The sequence below is a fragment of the Bos taurus genome, chromosome 22 (assembly GCF_002263795.3).
Source record: "Bos taurus isolate L1 Dominette 01449 registration number 42190680 breed Hereford chromosome 22, ARS-UCD2.0, whole genome shotgun sequence".
Lineage (NCBI taxonomy): Eukaryota > Metazoa > Chordata > Mammalia > Artiodactyla > Bovidae > Bos > Bos taurus.
This window is the reverse complement of record NC_037349.1, coordinates 16207054-16234460: the sequence shown is the minus strand read 5'-3', so window position 1 is coordinate 16234460 and position 27407 is coordinate 16207054. Positions and strand designations below refer to the sequence as shown.

The following is a 27407-nucleotide window of genomic DNA, read 5'->3' as shown; positions in this document are numbered from 1 at the left end:
AAAGATAACATAGAAATGTTTTTTATCTTAAGTCATCTCAATTTTTACTTTGGCTGCATCCAGATATAATTTGAGACAAGTTGAAGTTTTTGCTGCATAGCTTTGCAGTACGTTTTACTGTGACACCTGTAAAGCTTTTAAAAACATGTGATAATCACGGGCTTGCTTCTACAGGACACAAAAGCAGGCAGCATGAGGGCAGAGATGGGAGGTATGGAAGAGTTAGGTGTGAACTACATACACAAGAGGATTTGTTTCTAAATTAATTCTTCAATCTAGCTTATTTTGTTCACATACATCACTATGAATTATTAAAAATGACACAAAGTATAAAGTACATTCTTAATTTCTAAAACACTCAACTAAATTATGAATATTTTAGGTATAAACTGTAATCTACCTGTACTGCCACTATTGTGTAAATACAGATAACCCAGAAGTTGTTTAATCAAAAGTACTAACTAAAGGTACACAAATCTTCTAATCTTAACACATCCTATGCTTGCTTCCACTTTCTTTTTATGGCCCCACCCTGCAGCTTTTGCAGGATCTTACTTCCCTGATCAGGGATCAAACCTGTGCCCCCTGCAGTGGAAGCACAGAGTCCTAACCACTGAACCATTAGGGAGTTTCCTCAATTATTTTCCTTAACTTTTTTGTTTTGGGTGGAAAAATCTCCTGTATCATTTCTATATTGTCAAAAGTCAATAGAATTTTATTAAGAAAATTGTACCATTCATCTGTGGATTCAGTAATGTATCTTCCTGATGAGCATTAAGATTCAAAGGCGGCAAGGGCACTGGTAAGCACAGAGGTTTGGAGACCAGTGCTGCTAAGTGACATTCACCAACCATAATCTCTGTATTTTTAGAATCCCTGTTGTGTGAGCAGAAAAACCAAAATCAGAATTTAAATTTATTCTAAAAACATTAAAGTAATGAGAATCAAATAAGTAGAAACACATTCCAATGATATATATGTTCTACATACTATGCTATATACTACTATTATATACTATGATTCTTCAGTAGTTTCAATAGGTTGTTCCTGCCTTAATTAGAAAACCAATACTTTTTAAATGGCTAGGGTATGGGGAGAAGTGGGGTGGTGGGGTTGAAACTACAGCAAAACATTTTTGATCACGCTAGCCAAAAGGTTAGAGGAAGAACTAGATCAATGTCCAGATCCAGAAAGACCATTCAATGATTCTAGTGACAGTGCAATGAAACAAATGAATTAAAAGTTATTCTTCAGGACAAGTATATATAATAAATTCATACATGTACTTGAGATCTTCCTTTTAGAAGAAGGCATAAGAAATATATAGTTTGAGGCTTCTGATTTAAACAGCTTTGATTATATTCTAATTAGTGAGATCCTATATAACCAGTTAAAGAAACCACTCTAATCTTGAGGTCACTTACCTAGAAAAATAAGTAACTTAAGCAGGCGGAAGGGTACAAAGTACCTCAGAGCTAACAGACATAAATGAATTTACTTTCTCAGAGAAAGACTCATGTCCTTATTCAGATACTAAAACATTTACTTTAAATACAATTCTAATAAGCCATAGGTGAGTAAAAATAATAAGAGGGGACAATGCTTATAACAGTTGAAACCTAGTGGCATTGATGGAGTTTAATCATTTCACACAAAATAAAAATTTCTGCTTCTCTCCCCAACTAGGGATATCCCTGAGATATGCCATCATCATAACTCTCCTCCAAATAAAACAAAATAAACCAGGTAACATAAAACAAAGAGATATGAATTATGGAATTTTATAGATGGAAAAGATTTTCTAGTAAACTTCTTTTATTCTGATTAGATGATGAAATCCAGGGTAAGGTGGTCACTTGCCCAATATCACACGCCTGGTCATTATGGCAGAGCCAAGGTGATGACAAAATTCTGCAGGTTGCAACTATTTAGCTTGTAAACATAATGTTTTCTTATAGGAAAAAAAGTTGACCTTGTCACATTTTCTTTTTAAGATCTTCAAGCGGTAATGAATCATACTGTGCCAATCTAATTCTTACCTAGGCTTTTCTTTAACATAAAGATTCTCAGACTTGAGCATGTATCAGGGTTAGCTGGTGATCTTGCTGAAACACAGATTGATGGGCCCTATTTCTGGAGTTTCTGATTCAGTAGGCCAGGGATGGGAACAAATAATTCTCATTTCTGGCAAGTTCCCACACAACGCTGCTACTGTAAGGCTCACACTTGGAAAAACACTGTCTTAACATAAAAGAACTTGAACAGATTTGTCACCTGACCTGACTGTGCCTTGCCTCATAGCAAAGTGGGTGTGAGAGGTGAATCAAATGATCTCCCAGGTACCCTCCAAACCTAAATTTGGTATCTGTAATATGTCCCAGTGAGTGTACTGTACCTCTCAGTACTAATCACTGCAGACATGGAAGATACCCACAAGCTGCAATGCTCATCTGATTTCAGCTATTCTTACCTTCATAACAATCACATCCACATCTTTTTTTTTCTTTTATTGTATCACCATTCCTCATTCCTTTCTCAAAAAATAATTTATGGCTAAAAAGAGTTAGTGACAGCTTTAAAGTAACTTATAATATCCTTGACTCTGTATATACCTGACATGTTAAATAATACCCACATACTGTTTATGACATAGTAGCCCAACTACATACAAGAGAGAATGAAAAACAGGCTCAAGACACAAATTACATGGATGACTATTTTAACATTATGTAATTAAAAATTATGTTACAAACCTTCTGCAAACTTCAGAAATAGTTTCTTTTTCTTCTCGAATAGCTACCTTGTCTGAAAATCTACACTGCGGAGAGATTATGGTTAAAAAATGTAAGTGAATATCTCTACATTCTATATTAGGCTACAAGGCTTACCAGATCAGAATGTATTAGATATTAATTAAACAACTAGCTTATGGCCAAGCCAGGAAGTAATTCTACTCTACATTATTTAAAACACTGAACACTGACTTCAAAATTTCCAGTGTTCAGAAAAATATAAATCAACACATTTTCCCTAGTTTTGATATCACCTTTAATTATGCAAACTACCATTTCTAATTATTTTGAACAATTATAGCCATGTTTCCTTTTATTTAGAAAGAACAGCTTTGAGTGATTTTTATTTATAGGTGGTATTTATGAACATAAATGTATTTTTCATTAGGAATATTTATATCTATTTAAAATGTTGGTATACTTAAAGCTCTTTACAATTACTATCTTGGGAATTGTGATTCTCTAATTACGAGAAAGTTATATATGCTAAAATACTAGGCTTTTGAAAAACAGACACCAAAATAAACCCCCCAAATCACCCATCATTTGGGTAGCCAGGGTTAACCACTTAATATCTTACTTTATATCTTTCTAGTCTTTCTAAAATTACACAAGAATATTTTATAATAACATACACATTATATATGCTATTATAACCTTTAGGAAGAACACTATAAAAATCAACTGAGGAACATGAAATATTACGATATAACATGTTCCTGGATGAGAATGTTAAATGTAAAAAATGCTAATTCTCTCCAAATTAATTTATACATTTAAAAAATTACAACATGAGTTTAAAAGAAAAGAATATATATTTCTTTCTTAGAAAAAAAGAATATAAGAACAGCCAAAAATTTTTAGATTTATAAAACATTTTGGTATCTTTTAAAGCAAACTTTCCTTACTGTTTTTATTTTTCAAGTAATTGACAGTATGGAATTGGTACAGACGTGAGCAATTAATGAAATAAAAGAGAAGGAGTCATTCTATACATAAAAACTGAAAATATTGAAGATGGCACTTGAAATTTGTGAGGAAATGATTCAATAAATAGTAACAGAACAACTAACAGGTAGTTAAGTTGGATGGAAAATAAGCGTGGCACCAATTCACCATATTCCAAAATACATTCAATAAATATTTAAATATAAAAAATACTGAAAGTATTGAAAATAAAATATGAGTAGTTATGTAATTTGGAGAGTAGAGAAAGCCTAAGATAACACCAAAGGCAGAAACAATGAATTATGGATCAACAGGTCTAAATACAAACATTTAAAGTATTTTCATATGCTAAGATGACAAAATCAACTGTCAAAATAAGAATAGAAAGGTTACATTGTTTCTACATTCTTTCTTCCAAGATAAAATTTAGATTTATATTGATAAATTTAAATATAATAAATAACACCAAAAAATACTATAAAAAGATACAGGTGAAAAATTTTAACTCCAAAACAGGGAAGTCTTTCTCTAAATACAACTCACAACTCAAATATCATAAAATAAAACTGATACACTGGACTAAATAAAAATAAAAAGCTCCTTCAAGGTAAAAAGTTCCTCTACTAAGTCGAATACAAATGAAAAATAGGAAAAGCTAGGGCAACATATGACAGAGAACCAATGTTTAATATATGAAAAGTTCCTACAAATAAAAAAAGATCAAAATCTGAAAAGAAAAATGGGCAAAGGACATAAAAAAGAAGTTCACAGAAGAAAATGTAAATGGCTTTTACACATACTAAAAGATGCTTAACTAGACTCGTAAGAGGAAAGCAAGTGAAAAGTCATTTGTAAAAATACACAGATGGACAAAAATAAAAAAAATTTTAATACTGAGTTGGTGAGTGTATGGGGGAGAAAACTGTCATTCCCATACAATGTTGATGGAAGCATAAATCAAAGCAATCTTTATGTAGGGCAATCTGAAAATTCTACTTCTAAGAATCAATCCAAAAATGCTTGCACATATGCAAAATGCCTTATGCTCAAGGATGCATAATGCAACAATGTTAAAATAGCAAGAAAATGGGAACAAACCAAGTGCCCATCAATAGTGGAACTTGTTGAACAGAGTATATCCATATAGCGGATAATTATATAATTGTAAAGAGAAAGCATCCTTACATATATGGAAAGGAAACACTCTCTATTATATAGTAAGTTTAAAAAAGATGGAATGGTATGCTATCGTTTGTATAAAATTAAAACGAATACACAATAGGTCCAGTTAGAGAAACAGCAAGTATCTCTTACTGGACTAATCCTTCTTCAGGTAACAACTATAAACCTTAGACAAGATATTAAAAAAAACTGGATGCAGCCTGGATGGGATTGGGGGAGAATGGATACATGTACATGTATGGCTGAGTCCCTTAGCTGTTCACCTGAAACTACCACAACATTATTAATGGGCTATATCCCACAATAAAATGAAAAGTTTAACATTTGAAACAAAAAATAAAAAGAATACACAATAGGTCCAGTTTAAAAAATGGCAAGTATGTATCTCTTACTGGGCTAATCCTTCTTTAAGTAACAACTATAAACCCTAGACAAAATACAGAAACAAACAAACAAACAAACTAACTGCCTGAAGACACCGGAGAGATACGAAAAGCAGACACAGTCTGGAGGGAAAGAGGGAATGACACCGGGTAACAGTCCTGTTTTTATGACACTGGGTAACAGTCTTGTTTTTATGAATTTATTCTTAAAGGGAGAACTCAGTTGTAACCACTTGGAAGGCTAAAAATTTGCCCTTCTGAATGAAACAAAGAACCAGAAGACAGAGTTGAGGCAAAGTCAGAAACTGGGATGTGAGGTTGGGGACCCTGGAAAGGAGACAGCCTAAGAGAGGAAGTCCCTAAATGTGCTTTAAATTTGGTCCAAACCTCCAGCTGACCCTTGAGCTATACCTTTGTAAGGCAGACTCCAAACAACCCAGGTGACACTAAAAGAACTGAAGAAACATTTCAACTCCCTACTACCCCGGGAAATAACCTGGAGGATGAGCCTACCAAAGTTGTTGAAGAAACCTAAGCATGCCATCACCAGAGAGCCCAGCAAGTGCAAACCTGGGCGCTTCTTTCAAAATACCAAATTATAGAGACGGAAAACATATTAATGGTTGCTAAGCTTAACAGATGTTAGGGGTAGGGAGGGAGGTGTGACAAAGAGGTAGTATAAGGAGGGTCTTTGTAATGATGTAATTATCACCTTGATTGCACTACAGGCTACAAAAATCTGCACACTTGATAAAATACACAGAACTGCACACCCTCATTATACGAATACCAAATTTCTGCTTCTGATAGCGGGCGTTAAGATGAAATCATGCGGAGAAACTACTTTTGCAACTTCTTGTGAATTTACAATTGTTTCCAAATAAAAATTAAGGACACTAGCATTTTGACTATCTGGGGCTCAAAACTAGAATCACTAAGCAATTACCACCATGGTAAACCTAAAAATTGTTGTATATGGATTCTGAGTATAACTGATACATAAAAGAAAAAACAAGGCCTATAGGTGGAAAAGACAGAAATATATACAGATATATAAAATCAATAAGGAAGCATTTCTAAAAATTCACAGAAAACCATACATAAAAGCAGAAAAAATGGTAATCTAGACCTATGCCCTATAAATCAACTTATTTACCCTCTAAAATTCCTAAAATGTAAGGTGATAGATAGTTAAAGTTTGTTAATCCCCAAATCTGGGGGCCAGATATCTTAAATATTATTGACAGGGTCATGTATTTTCTAAAGGGTTGATACTTTGAAGCTTACCATGGTATCAGAAGGATAAAAGCATCATTTCTCTTCTCTTAAACAAATCCAAAAAATAGCATCACTCTAGGAAGCAGCTAAATGCTTTTGTGGATTATTTTTAAAAGAGCTAATATTGAAAACAGTCTACATCTTTAAAATATTTAGCGTTAAGAACTCAGTGAATTCTGGCAAACATCTCTTAAAATCTATCCTTGCAGAAGAGAATGCATTAAGTCTTCTCTCTGCTTTAACAACAACAGGATACAAACTGTTTATTTTTTAATGTTTTAGAGCAAAGGTTGGCAAGCAATAGCCTGCAGGCTGCCTGTTTTTGTAAATAAAGATTTGAACACAGCAATTGACATTTGTTTTCATACTGTCTATGGCTTCTTTCTTGTTATAGCGACAGAGTTAAGTAGCTGTGACAGCAACCATAGGGATCACAAAGCCAGAGAAGTGTTACTATCTAGTCTAAATTCTAAAGTAAAAGTTTGCTGACCCCTGCTATAGAGTCAAGGGACTCTACTGTGTGACCCTGGATAAGATACTAAGTCTCAGTGTTTTCATCTGTGAAACACATTTCATGTACAGTAAAGTATTAACTCAGTAAATCTGGGTTGTCCATATGTTATCTGTTACAGGCTTGGCCCATGACCTCCCATGCAAGGTGGCCAAAACAAACAAAAACACATACAAGAAACAAAAACCTACAATCATTTGTATTATTATTCTCTATCAGACACTGCTCTAGGTGTGAAAGATTCATTTGTGAGCAAAATGGACAAAAATCTTTGCCTTTACGGAGTTTCATTCTAGCAGGAGGAGACAGAGATAAACATAAATAAGTAAATGTAAAGGATGTTATATTATGACAAGTACAAGAAAGGGGGATATGAAATGTTGACAGCAAGGAGAACATTGCAATTTTAGACTGGACGGCCAGGGGAGGTCTCCCTGAGAACATGAAATCTGAGTAAAGATGTGAAGGAAATAAGAAAGTCAGCTATATAGTTTTTATTTTTTTTAGGAGATAAAATGCCAAAATCAAAGGCCCTGAAGTAGGAGAAAGCCTGGTTTGTTCCAAGAACAGAAGGAGGCTAAGGGGGTCAGGGTGCAAGAGCTAAGGAGAGTAGTCAGATCAGAGAGGATTCAAGGTTGGGGAGGAGGTGGAGGGGACAGATAAAGGGTCAAGTAGGTCATAGTAAGGACTGTGGCTTTGAGCCTGAATATTAAAAGCCACTGGAAAATTTGAAGGGGAAGAGTAACATGATCTAACCTATGCTGTGTTGACAATAAACTATAAGATAATAATATTAGAAGCTGGAGAAATGTTAAGAGGCCCCTGCAGTAATTCAGGCAGGAGATGATACAAGGCTGGGCCTGGGTGTGATGTGGTGTGGGTGGGAGTGAAGAAAAGAGGACAATTTCCAGACATCATCTGAAGCTGAGGCCAGCAGGATTTCCTTACGGTCTGCATATGGAGTGAGAGAAAAAGAAAGGAAGAAAATCCAAGGTTTCAAGCCTAAGTGATTTATCAAGGATGGGGTTGCCATTAATAGAAAAGGGGGAAAATGACAGGAAAGGCTCGTGTGTGGCAGGGGAGGGGACATATAACAGGAGTTCAGTTTGGAACATGTTAAGTTTGAGAAGCCCAATTGGACATCCCAGTGGAAAAGTCAAGCAGGCAACTAGATACAAAGCTCTGCAGCTCAGAGAAGAAGTTCAAGCTGGAGATGTGAACTTGAGAGTCTTAGCACACAGGTGGCATTCAGTGCAATGAGGTTGCATGAGATCATCTAAGGAGCAAATCTAGACAGAAAAAAGAACAGATTTCTGGTCTAGGTGCTGGGTTGCTCCAACACATAGAGGTCAGGGAGATCAGGAGAGACCAGCAAAACCAACTGGGAAGTTGTAGACAGAAATGACACCAGGCAGGTTATATTTATCCTGAAAGTCATGTGAAAAAAATGTTTCAACAAAAGTGTAATTAACTGCTAAATACTAGTGACAGTTTCAGTAAGATTAAGACTGAACTATGTCCATTAGATTCAGCAACGAGGAGGTGGCTGGGAAGTGTAAGAAGGGTAGTTTTGGCGGAGGTGAAGGCGAGTATCTTTGGAACTGGAGGAAAAAGTCTGGAGATGGTGAGTCTAGACAAGCTTTTGGAGAAACAGGATGACTGCTAAAAAGGAAAAAGGAACCTTGAAAGTGCTTTTTTTGTGGTTTTGTTTGAAGATGGGAGAAAAGAATGCTGATGTCGAACAGAATGATCCAGTAATGAAAGGAGAATTGCTGCAGCGTATTTTAAGAGAGAGAAGAGGTGGATTTTAGCACACAGGTGGAAGGAACAGCCTTGGCCTGTTCACCCATTGTAACAGGAAAAACTGGAGTTTCGGGAACAGATGCAGGTAGGTGGTCTAACATGTTGGTGGGAACTTAAGTTCCTTTCCAATTGTTTCAATTTTGTTGGTGAAGCAGGAAATAAAGTCGCTAGCTGTGAGGACAAATCAGGAGGAATAAGGAGAAAGAAGAAACCATGAAATAGTTGTTGAGGTGTCAATTAAATTATTCAACAGGTTAAGGCAATCATACACTTTATCTGGCAGATAACTGATACCCTGTTTTCCCCATATCATACACCAGTGGTGTGTTTCAACATCAAATTAGGTTTATATTCAATTCCTAGGCCTTCTGCATCTGTGGTTGAATAACTGATGCTTGCATTCATAGCACTCAGGCACTGTGATATTCCAAAATTTCAAAGAATATCAAATGATATTTAGTACTTTGTGTTTACTGAGGCAGGAAGATATGTAACAATTTTGAAAGATTCATATAGGTTTGAGAAGAACCTTAAAAGCTAAATATGTAATTAAATAGTACACCCTATTTTCTCAGACGAGTGAGACTCTGTTAATACTGTGCTTATGCCAGGTACCAAACTATATAGTCCATGGCCAGAATGATGTGACTTTTATTCAAAAATAGGCATTATCCTGTTGCGTGAGTGCACGGCTAAGATGAACTTCTATATTTACCACCATCTGGACCAAGAAATAAGGAAATGCAAAAAATTCTCTAGTACCTTTTCATCCAAGTCTGAACTTTTTGTCTGTTCACTTAGGCCTCTCGGTTTTTCATTTGAAGAAGTTTCATGAGTAACTTCTCCTAAGGAAATGTTTGCATCTTTGGAATCATGTTTTATCTCACTTGCTGAAAAGAAGTAATATTCAACTGTAGAAACTTTAAATGGCAAAATAACCAAGTCATTTAGAGATTGTTCTAAAAGTGAGTTAGAATTCAGAGACTCTCTTAAAGTCCAATGTGACAAATATGAAATAGCATTTTCAGCAAATTATACATTTATTCCTCCCTCTCTATCAAAATAACTCCATTACATGGTATAAAAAGATATGGCAGTAACACAAAATTAAGACATAAAGATAAATTTAAGAATCTTTCTTGATCATGTCCAGTTATTTTCAATATATTTTTAAAACTTGGAAGTTTCTGAAATTAACTTTCCAATTAAATTATTTCCTGCAAAGATTTGGTTATTTAAACTTATGATTAACTGTTAATTACAAAAAATATTAAAAAGGACTCATTTATTTATTTATTTATTTTTTAAAAAGGACTCATTTAAAATATGATTAAGCTTAAATACATATTTCGGTTTCAAAATAAGACTACAAAAATTGCTGAGTTCAATTATCTTTTGTAGATAAAGCCTAACAAAGTTATTTTTTAAATAATCAAATGGAAAATTTCTCAAAATCTGATCTGCCAACCAGGTAGTTAAAACTGAGAAAAACTGACAAAGTGTGTACAAGAGGGTTGACAGACTCTGAAATGAAAAGCCTCCTTTTTAAATGAATTTATTCTGACTGTGCCTAAACAGAGATACAAAAACACTTCAATGCTATACATTATGAAAATGTCAAGTTTTACCTGCTGACAAGGAAGCACAGATCTCTGACTTCATTGATCCAGGATCCGGTACAGGCAGTTCCCTATTACAAAGCAAACAGAGCTTAAACATTATCACATATTCTTGCAGAACTATCCACTTCTCTAAACATTATATAACACTAGCTTTAGCAGCTGGTGAACATCAGCTCAAGTCCTCCAAGGTCAGAGTACTATTCAGGGACACACACCTAAGTCAATTCTGAATTTGATCCTTTAATCACATTCACCACAATGGTTAGGAAGTGCTGCCATTCAAACTTTGTTACTCAAAGAGAACTGAGAACATATATCAAGCATTTGAAACATTTTTTTTAAGTATTACATCAATGCAAGATAATGACTAACTCTTACTCTCAAGCATGCATATATGTGTCTTACTGTCAATGTAAAAGGATGAGTTTGTGAGCAGTTTGAGTCTTTTTTTTGGTAGTCTCTGAATACAACCTAAGATCTAATAGTAACAGCTATGGAGATGACAGTTAAGCCAACCTGGGTTCAAATATTGTTCTGCCACTTACTATGTCAATTGTAGTAAAATTATTAAACTTCTTTGAGTCTAACCACATCTATAAAATGAGAATGCCACCCACTCATGAGGTTACTGTGAGGATTAAATGAGATAAAATGTTCTTAAAGCCAATGGCATAGGCTCAACAAATGAAAACTACATTTACAGGAGCCACTCAAAAAATGGCTTAATATTATTTCACTTTTAAAAACTTAAGACAAAAAATAAATAAAAGTACACCAAATATAATATAGTAAACACCCATGACCTCACTACTTATTCCTTTAATAAATGAGTTTTATTAAACTTGTCCTACAGTTCTATGACTGCCCATTGGTTCAGGGATACTTCCTAGCCAAGAAAGAAGAAAACACATTTTATATACACCATTCTTTGAAGGCTTTGGAAAACATGAAGTAATTTTCCCCCAACATAAATACTAGAAACAGAAGTTGTTAGAGGAGGTAACTGCTGGCCGACCTGTGAGCTGGACCCAGGTAATCTGGGACTCCTCATGCCTTCATGTGTCCTTGCAATGTGTGTTCTGCTTGCCTTTCCCACACTGGAAGGTGCCCAAGGACACTGCCTTGGGATGGTAGGTGCTGTTGAGACCATCTGGATGCTATATGTGACTGAACTCAGTTAAGGTTTCTATGTAATCTTAAAGTATTCTGGAGGGTCTTCCCTGGTGGCTCAGTGCTAAAGAATCTCCTGCCAACACAGGAGGCAGGTTTGATCCCTGATCCAGGAAGATCCCATATGTCGTGAAACAATTAAGCCCATGTGTCACAACTATTGAGCCTGTGCTCTAGAGCTTGAGAACTGCAACTAATGAGCCCACGAGCCACAACTACTGAAGCCGGTGTGTTCTAGAGCCTGTGCTCCGCAACAAGAGAAGCCACCGCTACAAGAAGCCCACGCACCATGGCTAGTGAATAGCCCCTGCTCATTGGAACTAGAGAAAAGCCCGCACAAGCAACAAAGACCCAGCACAGTCCAAAGAAAAAAAGGTTCTGGTGGACTGGAGTGAAGATCTGCTCATCATGCAGCTGCCCAAGACAAGCCTCGGAAGTAAGTTCCTTTGCTTATTAAGTGAAGTGAAAGTGAAGTCGCTCAGTCGTGTCCGACTCTTTGCGACTCCATGGATTGTAGCCCACCAGGCTCCCCAGATCCATGGGATTTTCCAGGCATGAATACTGGAGTGGGTTGCCGTTTCCTTCTCCAAGGAATCTTACTGACCTAGGGATCGAACCTGGGTCTCCCTCATTGTAGGCAGATGCTTTACCATGTGAGCTACCAGGGAAGGACTTGCTTACTAAACCTGTTACCTATTAATCTGGAGTGATTTGCCTCTTTCTCTGGTTTCCCTCTGCCTTGTGTGTGTGTGAGTGTGTGTGTGTGTGTTGTGGGGACAGTTTCAGATTACACCTAGAAAACTCATGAGGCTGCCAATTATAAGTATACAGTTTAAAGAAAGGAAAAATAAAATTACAAACCAGACAGAAACATATACAAATCTCCCTCACCCCATCTTGACTCATGTCTATCTACTAGAGTATCTCCATTTCAATATTTCAAAGGTCTCTTCAACTCAACATGTCTAAATTTGAGCTCATAACCAGCACTGTTCCACAGTCCTAACTGTTCTGATCAGGGAATTGAAAATGCCCTTCTTTGAAACAAGAGAAACCAGGTATCATCCTTAACTCCTACCTTGGACCTTGCCACCATGTGATGAATAGATCTGCACTTCCTAAAATCTCTCTTAAATCCACCCCCACTGCTGGCTGAAGTCACCATGTGCTTTGATCTAGTTATTACAACAGCTCTTTGCCAATTTATTTTCCACACCCAAGTTATTATGATTTTTAAACTGTAAATCTGATCAAATTTTCTACTTAAAAAGTCCTTCAGTGAATCCTGATATGTTCTTAGAATAAAGTTCAAAATCACTATGGATTCTAGTTTATCTAGGATGATTCGTGTATGCCTCTTAACCTGGTGTATTAATTATTAATACCTCCCCATGTCCCTCTCAAAATTTTTGCAACTCAAAAGGTCAATTCTACTGTCATCCTATTTACAAGGCCCCACACAACGGAGCTTTCTGCATATTCTATAGCTTCATTTCCTACCACCTAAACACTAAGCCGTGGCATGTTATTTCTGTCTCTCAGTTGTAACATGCTCTTCCCTGTGGGCCTGTCTATAGACTCTTGCTTCCCTCTCACTTTTCTACTCACTTTTCTTTGCCTATTGCCTAGTTTCTGCTTATTCTTTAGTGTTCATCTTAAATGTCACGAGGACCAGGAAGCCTTCAACATCTTGTATTTTTCCTATCATATTTTATTGTATTTGTTTAATCATTTGCAGCCCTTGATAGACTAAACACTCTATGAAAATAAGGTCCATAGGCATCTAGTTGCTCTCTGTATACTCAGCCCCTAACATCTTCCTGGCCAGACATGAGGGAGACTCAAATGAATATTCCTGTTTAGGAACTTCCGATATAGGAGAAGGCACACATACATAATATCCTGAGATACAGGCCAAGAGAACTATTGGAACAAATCCCTAGAATAACATCTCAAATGTGATTTAAAGGACAACTGAATGAAAAGAAAGGAATTTGCAGATAAAGAAACATATGTAAAAGGATTCAAATATCTGACATTGTGGAAACAGTGAGCTGCCTGCGCTGCTCATCTTTTATTAGCCTCTCCTTGCACTTTTCCCCTCAACAGCCCCATAGCTGCCAAAGAGAGAACGGATGCAGATCCACCAAAGAGCCATAAAAAGCCACGCCAAGCAATTTAGACTCTGACCTTAGGTGGCTGAAAGCCACTGGAGCATTGCCAGCAGTCACTGGAAGATCAATTTCTATTTCCGAAAATTACTGAAGAGGAGGATATACCAAAAGAGCTCAGGAAGATTAACTAGGAGCTAATTGTAATAATATAGAAAAAATATGAATAAGATAATAGCAGTGAGAATTGAGAGAAAGGAAAAACCATGAGAGAGATTTAAGGTAATAACATGAAAAAGATGAACTGACTCAATAAATAAGAGAATTGAAGGATGTTTCAAATTATCCTGAAAGTTATATTCACAAAGAGGTATGGCTCCAGACACATAAGAGATTACTCCTTAAAAAAAATCCAAACCCCAAAAGGCAAATAGGTATAGCAAGTGTACTGCTTTTATATCAAAGTATTACAAGAGTACTTTTAATACTGCTGGTATAGTTCATAAGGGTGAGAAACTTTTCACTACGAACAACTAACTTACAAGGAAGGTAAGATTGCACATGCCAATCTTGTTAGAAGTAATTTTGTTTCAAATTTGTGAGACACAAAGAGATGTAAAATTTTTAACTTTACCTAGAGTAGAAAAAATAAAACTGTAACTCCCATAAATATATTACAACTTTGTGTCAGTGGAGCAGAAAGGGAGAAAAATGAAAGGGAGGAGGAGGAAAGGAGAGAAGCAGACTTGGTTGAGGCTACAGAATACAGGGAATCAAAAGAGAAGATCTGAGTAAAAAGGAGAGGAGACTTAGGGAAGCTTCTGAAGAACAACACAGATTACATGAAGTTTATCCTCTAACAGAGCATTTTTCAAGGGAGTGATGAAATTTAATGGGTTCCAACCAGGATTTTTAAGTAAAACAGAATAAAATAAAAATATGATACTACACCACTTGTAGTAAGGAAAATATTATTTTTATAAATCCAGTGTCTTACATATTCATAAGTATGTACCAGATTGTAATGTAAAATGTATCGTTAGTATGGGTAACTGACAAAAAGGTTTGAAGATGACAGCTCTAGAATAATTATTAACAGAAAAAACTTGAAAACTATTGCCCAATAAAAATTCAGAACGTTACTGCTTCCTTTCGAGATGCTAACTATAGCTGAATGCAGTCGATGTTCACTTATTTATATATTCACATCCTGATTGTGAAAAAGACTACCCTAAACTTACTGGGGCAATTATTCTGTAGATAGTAGTGGCCAAAAGCAGAGAAGTATTACAGTATCCAATTCACTGGGCCAGAGGTTCCCAAGCCTAATGCCATGATGTGCAGTGCTCGGTTTCCTGATGTTACAAATAATAACTCCATCAAGTACAATACTATTTATTCTAGCAAAAACAAACAATGGTTTATGTGGTCCAAAAGACAAAAAAGTAAAAATCAGAACAATGCTTCTTTATACCTGATACTTTAAAGAGGAAGATGAGATGAGAGAGGAAAGGGGCCAAAAGAAAACAATGTTTGCTGGCAAGTCTATAGAGTAGTGGATTTGAAGCCATAGAGATAGCCAAAATGCCACTCTTCCAGCATGCTGTTTTGGGGAGGGGAGACAGATTTTGGAGCAGGTGGGCCTGGGTCCAGATCTGAGCTCTGATACTGACTGAGCTGAGTGTTCTTTGGAAAGTTAGTGACTTTGACTCAGTTTTAAAGATAGGGCCAGTTTCAATCTCTGAATGGTTCCACTTGCTGAAATAATATATGTAGCTAGCATAGGATAGACACAAAATGTCAGTTCTTACAATTAAGTGTAAAATTATGTACTAGAATTAGTGCCTCAGACACTCAGTGAAAAGGGAAAATGGACCAAGGTGAACTTCTTGAAAGACAGGCCAAGGAGTCTATATACAATACATGAGGGAGAGAGAGAGAATGACCTTTACTTTTGCTGGAAACTGGTTTTTCTTTTGTTTGTTTTTTTCGGGAATTTGGCATGGTAAACCTGGTGACAGAAGGCAAATCTCTTGGGGGAAAAAAACTAATTTTCTAAGATTCTGGGGAAGTAAGTGGGGTGGGTTTCTTGAGATGATATAGTTTACCCAGGGTACATTCATGCTAGGCATGGGTCTAATGGGACTCAAACTTTTTTCCCTTTGTCAATCTAAATCAATCCAATCGCTAAGGAGCAGTACAAATTTTGGTTTTTCTCAACCCTCTTATCTGGGCTTCCCAGGTGGTAAAGAATCCACCTGCCAATGCAGGAGATATAAGAGATGTGGGTTCAACTGAGCATCAAACATACAAGAGCATACACAACCCTCTTTTCTAACCTAATTAAAAGACGCTTACTCCTTGAAAGGAAAGTTATGACCAACCTAGACAGCATATTACAAAGCAGAGACATTACTTTGCCGACAAAGGTCCATCTAGTCAAAGCTATGGTTTTTCCAGTAGTCATGTATGGATGTGAGAGTTGGACTATAAAGAAAACTGAGTGCAGAAGAATTGATGCTTTTGAACTGTGATGTTGGAGAAGACTCTTGAGAGTCCCTTGGACTGCAAGGAGACCCAACCAGTCAGTTCTGAAGGAAATCAGTCCTGAATATTCATTGGAAGGACTGATGCTGAAGCTGAAACTCCAATACTTTGGCCACCTGATGCGAAAAGCTGACTCATTTGACCCTGATGCTGGGAAAGATTGAGGGAAGGAGGAGAAGGGGATGACAGAGGATGAAATGATTGGATGGCATCACCGACTCAATGGACATGAGTTTGGGTAGGCTCTGGGAGTTGGTGTTGGACAGGGAGGCCTGGCGTGCTGCAGCTCATGGGGCTGCAGAGAGTCAGACATGACTGAGCAACTTAACTGAACTGAGTGTTCTTGTACCTCAGTTTACATATTTTCATTTCAAACACTTTAGTTCCCAATTCCCTAGTTATATAGTTGTTGTGTAGTCACTAATTCACATCTGACCCTTTGTGATTTGATGGACTGCAGCCTGCCAGGATCCTCTGTTCATGAGATTTCCCAGGCAAGAATACTGGAATGACTTGCCATTTCCTTCTCTAGGGGATGTTCCTGACCCATGGATCAAATTTGTGTCTCCTGCACTGGCAGGCAGATTCTTCACTACTGAGCCACCAGGGAAGCCCCAGCTATATATTAATAGTAATTCCCTTGAATATTTGGCAGATTTTAAAAATCTCAACGATCCACTGTATAATATCACTCAACTGAAATTTTAGTATTTGTGACTGCAGATAATGCTGTGTCCTAGTACAGATTAACAGCATTGACTATTACAGACATTTTCAGATCACTATACTCACAGGCTAACTCAAAAGTTTTACCAATTTTACTCATTATCCATTTCTAAGTTCATCAGTTCAAGTCTTCAGGAATTAGTTCTAACATGCTAATGCTTTGAAATTTAATATGGACTTCCAACACTGTGGAGATTGACAATGAATACATATTCTAACATAACTGAAATACCTTACAAATTCTCCTTAACAAGGTCTGAGACTACTTCCCCCAACCATTAAATTAACTCAGGTTTGTCCACCTATTTTACCAAGAAGAGATAGTTTAGAGCTTCTGAAAACTTCCAGGCTTAGCCATCTTCAATTTCTATTTCTGTAAAACAGGAACTCTTTGCTTTCTGCCATTAGAGTGGTATCATTCGCATATCTGAAGTTGTTGATGTTTCTCCCATGACTCTAAAGGCAGAAAGTGAAGAGGAATTAAAGAGCCTCTTGATGAGGGGGAAGGAGGAAAGTGAAAGAGATGCTTAAAACTAAAATATTAAAAAAAACTAAGATCATGGCATCTGGCCCCATTCAGTTCAGTTCAGTCACTCAGTTGTGTCCGACTCTTTGCGACCCCATGGACTGCAGCACGCCAGGCCTCTCTGTCCATCACCAACTCCTGGAGTTTACTCAAACTCATGTCCATTGAGTCAGTGTCCCATTACTTCACGGCAAATAGAGGGGGAGAAGGTGGAAGTAGTGACAGAGTTCATTTTCTTGGGCTCTAAAATCACTGAGGATGGTGACTGAAGCCATGAAATCAGAAGATGCTTCTTGGCAGGAAAGCCGTGACAAACTTAGATAGTGTGCTGAAAAGCAGAGACATTACTGTGCCGTCAAAGGTCTGTATAGTCAAAGCTATGGTCCTCGCAGTGGTCATATATGGTTGTGAGATCTGGACCGTAAAAAAGAGTGCGGAAGAATTGATGCCTTCAAACTACGGTGCTGGAGAAGACTCCTGAAATTCCTATGGAAGCAAGGAGACCCAACCAGTCAATCTTAAGGGAAATCAACCCTGAATATTGTTGGAAGGACTGATGCTGAAGCTGAAGCTCCAATACTTTGGTCACCTGATGCGAAGAGCTGACTCATTAGAAAAGACCCTGATGCTGGGAAAGACTGAAGGCAGGAGGAGAGTGGGGAGACAGAGGATAAGATGGCTGGATGGCATCACTGATGCAATGGACATGAACTTGGACAAACTTCAGGAGATGGTGAGGGACAGAGAGGCCTAGTGTGCTCCAGCCCATGGGGTCACAAAGAATGGGACAGGACTGGGAAACTGAACAACAACAACACAGAAACTCAGAATCTAACAGGTTTCAAACTCTTAGTGTCACAGATTGAGGAAAAAAGAATGTATTAATTAGCAACTGGTTGGTAAAAGGGAGAGAGTTGACATTAGAAATTATATTTTAAGCTTCATCTAGTTCTAGAACCATTCATTAACAATTTTCTGTACAACTATTAGACCCTCTGGTGATCAGGCCTCCATTTTTTCCTGTTAAAGTTTATTCTAGCACTGTGGATAACTGTAAAACTGGTATTTCCAATGTAGAAAAAGGAAAATACTAAAATAACTACTAAGGAAATTTTCAAGTTTATTTAAAAATCCAAACTTTAGAAGCAGAAATGAAAGAAAAAGAAGAGCTAATACAAGTATCATTGATGTTTCTGCCATGAAGGAAAATGAAGTTAAAATAACAGAATAACTATCTGAAGTAAATTTGATACTGCAAACCAAAATGGTTCAGCTTGGGCAGGAAAATCTGATACATAATTTGATACAATACATAATCCTAAAACAGAAAGCAAGAAGTGAATAAAAAAAAAGAAGGCAGTTTAGAGACGGGCAATGGAGAATTAGTTTGGCCTCAGACTTTTCCACTATAACACTCAAAGCCAGAAAGCTGGGATGAATAACTATATAGTTGTGAGAAGAAAAAATACAAACTAAGAATTTTTTACCCAATTTGTTCACAATAGGCATTCTTATGTGCCCAAGATCTTAGGAAACACAACAATCAAGAACCATTGAAAAAAAATTGCTCTGAAATCTAGTCAACTAAGAAATGAATCAAAATAGTCAAGATTAAAGGAGAGTAAAAAGAATTGATGGTAAAGACTGAATCAACTTAAATACAGAATGAAGTCTTTGGAAATTCAGATTATTGATGAGAATGTAAACGTTACAAGCCTTAACAAGAAAAAACAAGAAATTTTAAGAAAAATGTAAGGGGTAAGATTGGGAGAAAAAGTGAATATGTTCGTCTTTTATCAGGAAAGCAAATGTTACTGTCTGAAGTTAGAACACAATTTTTAAAAGTCATGATAACAAAACTCAAACTTTAAAATAATCTTTCTTATTAGCTTGGGACCAACTGTTAGGAACTAATTTCTTGTGGTAAAGAGGTTTTTGATTCAGCAATTCCTTTAGTTTTACTTCAGTCTCTCCCTCCCCAAGTTAAGTGTAAGTAAAATTAAATGTTTTTACTAAAAAGTGGCATGATCTAATTTCTGAAATTATATCCCCATACATGCCTAGACAGAAGTCTGGAATGACGCACACAAATTTTGAGTAATTAATTTGTTATTTTGGGTGGTGGGATTCCCTCCCTTTTACACTTCTATTGTAATGCACATGTGTCATTTTAATGCAATCAGCCATTATTCTAAGAAAGGAAAAAAAGTATAAAAAACAAACTTTATGCCCACTTCGTAACACTTCTCTCTTTCTCGCTTCAATTGCAGTTCATTGTCAACATCCTGTTAATTAACAGATGTTTGCTTTTGAATGCCAGATTTGCTCTGATTTCTCTTTGCATTCCTCAAAGGAAGCATGGTAGAGGAAGAGTTAAAAGCATCTTTAATAACTACCCTTTACTGAGCTCTCACTATTCATCTAGTGTCAAACTAATACCTGTCCCATCCATTCACTGATTTAATTCTTACAACCCTGAGGCAAGTACCTCCCCTTTTAACAAATAAGGTAAAATAATTTGCCTAAAAGGTCACAGAGCTATTAGGGCAAGGAGAAGACTCAGAAACTTAGGTCGGGCTATAAGATAGTTCAAGTTCAGATTCTGTTACTAGTAGTGTCAACCTGGACAAGGGACAACTTGTCACCCTCATTTTTTCCACTTCAAAATGGCAGATTACCATCCTCATTACATGGTTTTAAAAATAATAGATAATTAGTATTATCTATAGATAATAGAGCTCTTGGTTCTTCCTTTGGGATATAAAAAGTACTCTATTGGGTGATAGGTTACAAGTTCTTGTAACACTAAGAACATCAAGAAGAATGTAGTATCACTAAATTTATAAATACCAGAGAAATTTAAGTCATGTACCATTGAATCTTAGTGAAATGTGTTTTCTTATTTTGACTCTGTCCACAAAACACTCCAATATTCGAGTATTATAACATACAAAAACAAATTAGAGCTTCAAAATTATGAAACTTAGTAAAATATAATATTAAATAAAATTTGAGCCAATCAGATAGATCAAGTTCCTGAACATGATGGTTATTACTTGGCTCTGTTTAAAGATGATTCAGGCAAACTCACCCTCTTTGGGGACTAAACTATCATTTAAAACCATCTCCCTAAAAATAAAACCATGAAAAAAAATTTTAAGCTTTTTCCCTCTGAAAAGTGGTTTAACTTTCGATTTACTTTTAAGTTTTAATTCAAATAAACTTTTCCAAGACTTCTCTGACAAGTGAAAAATAAATTTTTTTATCTAACAAGGAAGCCACAGAAAATGGGTTAAAATATATATACAGCACTTTTCTTAATAAGTAACTTGACTGAAATGAAAGTATATCTGTATATTTACAATGATTAAAAAGCATGGAGATCAACTTAAGTGACTTTTGAAAGAAGCAATCTCAGTAATTTAAAAAGCCACTTTATAAACCACCATTTAAAATTCCAAACAGCTGATCTGCTCCATTATAATTTCAAATATAATAATCATTTTATTTCAAGTCTAAGTTTCAGGATAATGACACTTCCAGGTCTCAGCAATAATACACTATATTACATTTAATAAATAACTGGGTTGAAAAAATAATGGAGCATCAATATGATCACTGAATAAATTAGTGACACCTAAGACCAGAAAGTGCTTTTGAAACCTGCAACAATAATCTGCACCAAAAGGCATATTTGAACATGCATACCTCAAGGCATTGCTTGGTTCTTTTTTGTCTGGAAGTTCCATGTGCTTGGAGTCTGTCGATTGATGCTCTTCAGCAACATTGGGCTCCTGGCTTATCATGGGAACCTCTGAAGGAAATGAGAGTTCCCCTTCATTGGAGACTCCAAAGAGGTCTGGGTCATCTTGAATTACATCAATTAAGAGGACATCATCTTCATATGCTTTCAGAATATCTGGAAACCCCACTTTAATTTCTGAAAAGTTCTCAGTCATTTTTCTACCACTAACTTCAGAGGAAACTGCTTTGAATGGTTCTTGTTCATTGGAATAGAAGGTGGGATTTTTCTCTATACATCCAGGATCACAAGAAAATGTATTATTTTCAACTGTGAGAGAACCAGCTGCATTATTAGAAATAATACGGCCTGATGCAGAGATGTGGTTAGATGGTTGTTTATTATTACCTTGCTTTAAAAAGCTCGGAGCAATAATACAGGAATTCTTACTGCAGAATGAGTCAGAACTAGCTTGCACTGGAATTACACTACGTTGTATACTCAAAGATTGAGGTCCTGAAGTTACTGTGACAGCATTTTCTTTAGTCCTACTCTGCCTTACCTCTGCTCCCGATACACTGTCAAGAAGTTCTAGGGGACTATATACTTCTCTCTCTGATGACTTGGCATTAATTTCTTTTCTTTTTTCTGTTTTGTTCTTAAGTAAAGGAATTTTAAAATTAGTCAGCCGTCCTGTGTTCAGTATCTTAACTAGGTCTGGAACAACCAGTGCTTGCTTAGTAATGCATGCTTTTCGATGAACAGTTTTGCTTGTAGAGTTATTTGCTTCCTGACCATCCTGGGAAGCCACCGTCAAATTCAGTTTTGTTAAATTCCCTCTATCTTTTTTTTTACTTCCTGTTAAGTTGTGAGTCATATTAGTCAATGAAGTATCTTCAGTAGTATTAGAAACTACCTCTGATGCACTTCTGCTTAGTTCCTCTGACTTCATTTTTTCATCATCATTGACTATAGGTTCCTTTATAACCACTGAAGTAGGTTCCACTGTAGAGACTGAAGGTAAACAATTTAAATTAGAATCCAATTTTTCTATACTTGAAGATGCACTGTTTGTTTCTGTTACAGAACTTTGTAGCATTAATTTGGAGTCAGTTAAGTGAGTTTGATTCATTTGATGTTTAAGAAAATCATCCTGCCTAGAACTTTGTGGCAAGGAAGCTTTTTTCCAACACTGGGCAGATATTCTAGCACATGAATAACAAGGCCAAGTTCTTTTGCCAGTCATTGGTATTGTTCTTTGACAGCTATATTTAGATTCTTCAGCTTCATTCTTCAAGCTTTCCCTAGAAGACCTCTTTTCAATAGGAAAGCAATCACTAAGTGACTTCACTAATGAGTTTTTCATTGACTTAAAATAATCTTCTGGTGGATCCATGCTGGTACATCCTAAAGGCTGTGAAACATTCTTTGTTTCTTCTTTTGAAAGTTGCTCAAGGGCTTTCTGAAACACAGCATTTGCACAATGTTCAGGACTTGTTTTTTTCCCTGTTTCTGGAAGACTTAATAAAGGATCCATTGGTGACAGCGTATTATTATTTACTTTTCTCAAAACTTTCAAAGAACTTTTTTTAGCTTCTAAAATCTCTGTTTCTTTACCATCAGCACCTGTTTGGTTTCCTTGTAACATCAGCTCAGATTTGTTACACATATTAGAAAACTTCATCTCAATAACCATTCCATTTCCTTTTTCAGACACCTTCATCCTTTTTCTGGATTTTCTCCCAATACTGCTCTCCTCTATTGAATGTTTAGTTTTTTCACTTTGAAGGCAGGAAAATAAGCCATTATTTTTACTTAGGTACGAATCATTTTCTTCAAGCAATAACTGACTTACTCGCATTACGTTTTCTTCAGTTTGTAAAAGCTGAGGAATATTGCTTGGATCAGTCTTATCTATGAGACTCCTAGGGTTTTCTTTCTTTGACTTTGAGGAATTTTCTGGTACATGCATACATCCTCCATCAGGTTTATATGCAAGGTTATTTTCATCATTACAATCCTTGGAATGGGAGAGACAACTGCAATCATGTAATTTTAAAACAGAATTATTTTCTACTCCAGGTGACAAGCTGTTACAAGAATATTTCAGAGTATTCTTGTACAGTTCATCTTGGAATTCAACCTTACTGTTTTGTGTAGCCTTATTTTCAGTCATTTTGAGAGCTGGGCTTTCTAAGCTTTTACATTTTTTAATTCGAATTCTTCTTTTAATACCTTCTACCAACCTTTCCTTACCCAAAGACTGCAAGAAAGCCATACTTTGAAATTCACTGCATTCCACTGTTGGGAAAGATTCCGAACTGGTTAATGATTCCTTTCTTACCAGGTCAATCCCTGGCTGTGGATCATCACTTGAGGCTTCAGTAACTTTTCTTTTTTCCTTGGCTGATCAAAACAACAAAACATACCAGAGAAGATTTTATATTGAGGGGGAAAAAGCAATACAAATTAAAATTAAACAAAACAAAACAAAAAAGTGAAGTCATCCATTTTTATTTCCCTGAATAGCTCTAGGAAAACATAGGTTTGTTTTTAAAATCAAAGACCTAATTTCTATTAAGGAACTACATGCGAACCTGTATAAATTCTAAGGTAACTGAATAACCTCTAGCATCATCACTCCACACTAGCCAAAGTGGCTCACTGGTAGGAGTCCCTTTTATAGTGCTGTGCTGTGCTTAGTTGCTCAGCTGTATCCGACTCTTTGTGACCCTATCGGCTGTAGCCCGCCAGGCTCCTCTGTTCATGGGGATTCTCCAGGCAAGAATACTTGAGTGGGTCGCCATGCCCTTCTCCAGGGGATCCTCCCAACCCAGGTCTCCTGTATTGCAGGCGGATTCTTTACTGTCTGAGCCACCAGGCTGCTGCTAAGTCGCTTCAGTCATGTCCGACTCTGTGCGACCACATAGACGGTAGCCCACCAGCCTCCCCCATCCCTGGGATTCTCCAGGCAAGAACACTGGAGTGGGTTGCCATTTCCTTCTCCAATGCATCAAAGTGAAAAGTGAAAGTGAAGTCGCTCAGTCGTGTCCGACTCTTAGCGACCCCATGGACCGCAGCCTACCAGGCTCCTCCGTCCATGGGATTTTCCAGGCAAGAGTACTGGAGTGGGGTGCCATTGTCTTCTCCAAAGCCACCAGGGAAACCCAACAATTCTGGAGTGGGTAGCCTATCCCTTCTCCAGGGGATCTTCCCCACCCAGGAATGGAACCGAGGTCTCTTGTATTACAGGAGCATTCTTTACCAGGAGAGCTACCAGGGAAGCCCTCCTTTTATAGTACTTCTGACCAAGGCACCCTAACGGGACAAATATCTTTGTTTTCCCCCTTTCTGGTCAACCGTGCGCATCAGTAAAGTCCATGCAGATTCAAGTGAAAAGCTACCGATAAAACACGGGTGAAGGAGAATGGCTGCAAAGGCTAGAAAGGGAGTGACCCCTAAGTGCTCTCTTTCGGCGTCCTCCCGCTTGCAATGGGAGCTCCGCCTCCTTCGCCGCTTCTAAAGTGGACCTGTCAGATGGGTCTGAAAGGCCGCCACGTCCCCCCAGCCCCTCCGCTCGCCGCCTCGCTAAGTAAGGCCTTCCCAGTCCCGGATGCCTCACCTGACTTGTCACTTTCCACCTCTTCTCTCCCAGACGCCCGAGCCACCATCCTCCTCTTTTGCCTGCTCTCCTCGAGCCCCTCCGCCTCAGGGCCGCAGCCTCCTGCCTCGCCTAGCCCTGGCCGCCGGCTTCTCTTCCTCAGGCCTCGAGCGTCGTCTTCACGCCCCGGGGCCGTCGTGGGGCCCGAGGGTGGAGCCCGCGGCATCCGCCCGGGGCTGCCAGTCTCCCGCCGACGCAGGCCGCTTCCGCTCGCAGGAGCCCACACCAGCCGCGGGCAGGCTGCTCCTTCCGCCAGGTACCTGAGGCTCCGCCCCGCGTCTCTCGCCGCCAAGACCCCGGGACCGGAAGCGGAAGTGGGGCTCGCGCGGCCTGGTAGTGGCAAATACGACGAGGCTCAACGGGCGGAAGGACCGCGAGGCTCTGTGGCTGTCGCTTCTGGAGTTCACTGCGCGACCGTGAAGCCTCCACGTCGGTCGGGTCGAACCTTCCACTAGGCTGGACTCTCCTGGGACCGTTCGGGGCCCCTCTCTCACCTGCCACCTTTCATGCCTGGTTGCTTTGAAAGACCGAGTGGCTTCTAACTCTACCCCTGACTTCTTGGGGTCCCGTTCCATCTGCCTTCCCGACGTTGTGTAGGCAGCTCAGCCTCCTGTTATGCAAAACTGAACTTATTTTTCCTCACAGAGTTGCTCCTTTTGTACTGGTAGAAGTGCCGCTGTCTACCCAGCTGTCTGAGTAAGGAACCTGGGAACTGTCAGAAATACCCTTTCGACTTGATCCCTCACATCTGCATTCAGGACATCTGCTGGATTCAACCGGAGAAGGCAATGGCACCCCACTCCAGTACTCTTGCCTGGAAACTCCCATGGACGGAGGAGCCTGGTAAGCTGCAGTCCATGGGGTCACTAAGAGTCGGACACGACTGAGTGACTTCACTCTCACTTTTCACTTTGATGCATTGGAGAAGGAAATGACAACCCACTCCAGTGTTCTTGCCTGGAGAATCCCAGGGACGGGGGAGGCTGGTGGATTGCCGTCTATGGGGTCGTACAGAGTCGGACACGACTGAAGCGACTTAGCAGCAGTAGCAGCAGCTGGATTCAACTTTCTGTGTTTGTCAGCCACTCACCTTGGCTCCAGCTTGCAGACTCTGACTGACCTACTGCATCAGCCTACTGGATGTTACTCGTGCTTCCATCCTTGTGCTTTTTCAGTCAGCTTCCACCTGCCGCCAGGCCATGCCCTTCCATTGAAAGGGTATCTTGGCATTTCCCACCTTAGCCTTTATTGAACCTCCTTTTCTCAAAGACTGAAACTAACAGAAAGTGTGTTATTTGCTCTTTCATGTATGGCCCCTGAATATTTGATTTTTGTCTCTCACTGCCACTGTGGGGGAGAAGATGTGCTTCATTGGAAATCTATGCACAGGAGTTACCTTTCTGCATTACCTGACTCTAATTCTGTTGGAGCTGTTTTACAACTGTGTAAGTTGTGAGTGAGTGGTAGCAGTGCAAAATGGTCTGTGGAAACACAAATTCTCTCCTACTGAAGTTCAATCGACTTTTGCACTCCCTGTGAAAGAAGATGGTTTTGCCTCCATTTATTTCAATATTTCTGGTCTATAAATGTGTCTATTCTTTGGTCTTGTCCTTTAAGCAGATGGTTATAAAATCTGCCTGATATGAGAAACAAAATCTTTAACACGTTCACTTTTATATCTATATGACAGTCATAATTTTGAAACTGAGCAGGACTCAGAGAGTTTGGGTCTTCTGAGCATGAACTGCCAATACTCCTTGTTTGGTGCCCTGCAGATAATTACTGTGCCTTCCTTCACAACTGGTGATAGTAAATTGGCTTTCTTGTGCTGCGGGCAAAAGGACTCAAGTTCAGTTGGGTAAGAATTTTATCTTTTTGGGGGATGAAGGGTGGCTGTTTGTTAACACCACACATACCCTTGCCTGCATTTACCTCACGTTGGGCTACTGCTGGAGTTCCCTAGACTCCGTGTGATCCAGCATGCTGATAGAAATAGAGTAGGGCAGTGACACAGATAATTTTAGAAATCCCACTAGGGGATTATGTATAGAGAATTAACTTTGGGACACCATTATACATTAATGATTGCTCAAGAAAGGAATCAGAATATCATGAAACAAAACAGGCCTGCTTAACAATGTACCCATGTAATAAAAGCACATGATATCCTCCAGGTCATTAGGTAAAAAAATGAGACCTGTATGCCTCATGCTGGCCGAGGTCAGCAAGATAATGATCCTTAAGACAAGGACCTCTGCACACCAAGTACAGGACATAGGGCAAAGATGACATTCCAAAGTAGAAGACCTCAAACGCTAATCTGAGATGATTTAACCACTTCTCTGCTGATTTGAATAGCACTATGACATTCCTGGTTTAACCATATAGGGTCAATAACCTGCCAT

General features: G+C 38.1%; 1 protein-coding gene across 3 annotated transcripts in view; it reads right to left on the bottom strand.

The window, feature by feature from the left end:
• The window catches only part of TOPAZ1 (testis and ovary specific TOPAZ 1), a 60820-nt gene extending 35574 nt beyond the window's left edge, over positions 1–25246 (bottom strand). The window contains exons 1-6 of one of the 3 annotated variants that reach the window (XM_059879453.1): positions 24964–25246; positions 21308–21413; positions 10526–10587; positions 9660–9787; positions 2754–2818; positions 734–876 (exon numbers count right to left, since the gene is read on the bottom strand). In XM_059879453.1, the coding sequence (XP_059735436.1) occupies positions 734–876; positions 2754–2818; positions 9660–9787; positions 10526–10587; positions 21308–21413; positions 24964–25168 (709 nt within the window). In that variant the 5' untranslated portion in view covers positions 25169–25246. Of the gene's footprint in view, positions 1–733; positions 877–2753; positions 2819–9659; positions 9788–10525; positions 10588–21307; positions 23748–24963 lie in introns of all 3 variants that reach the window. The other 2 variants (NM_001252441.1, XM_059879454.1) reach the window with 2 other exon arrangements.
• Positions 25247–27407: the final 2161 nt, after the last annotated feature.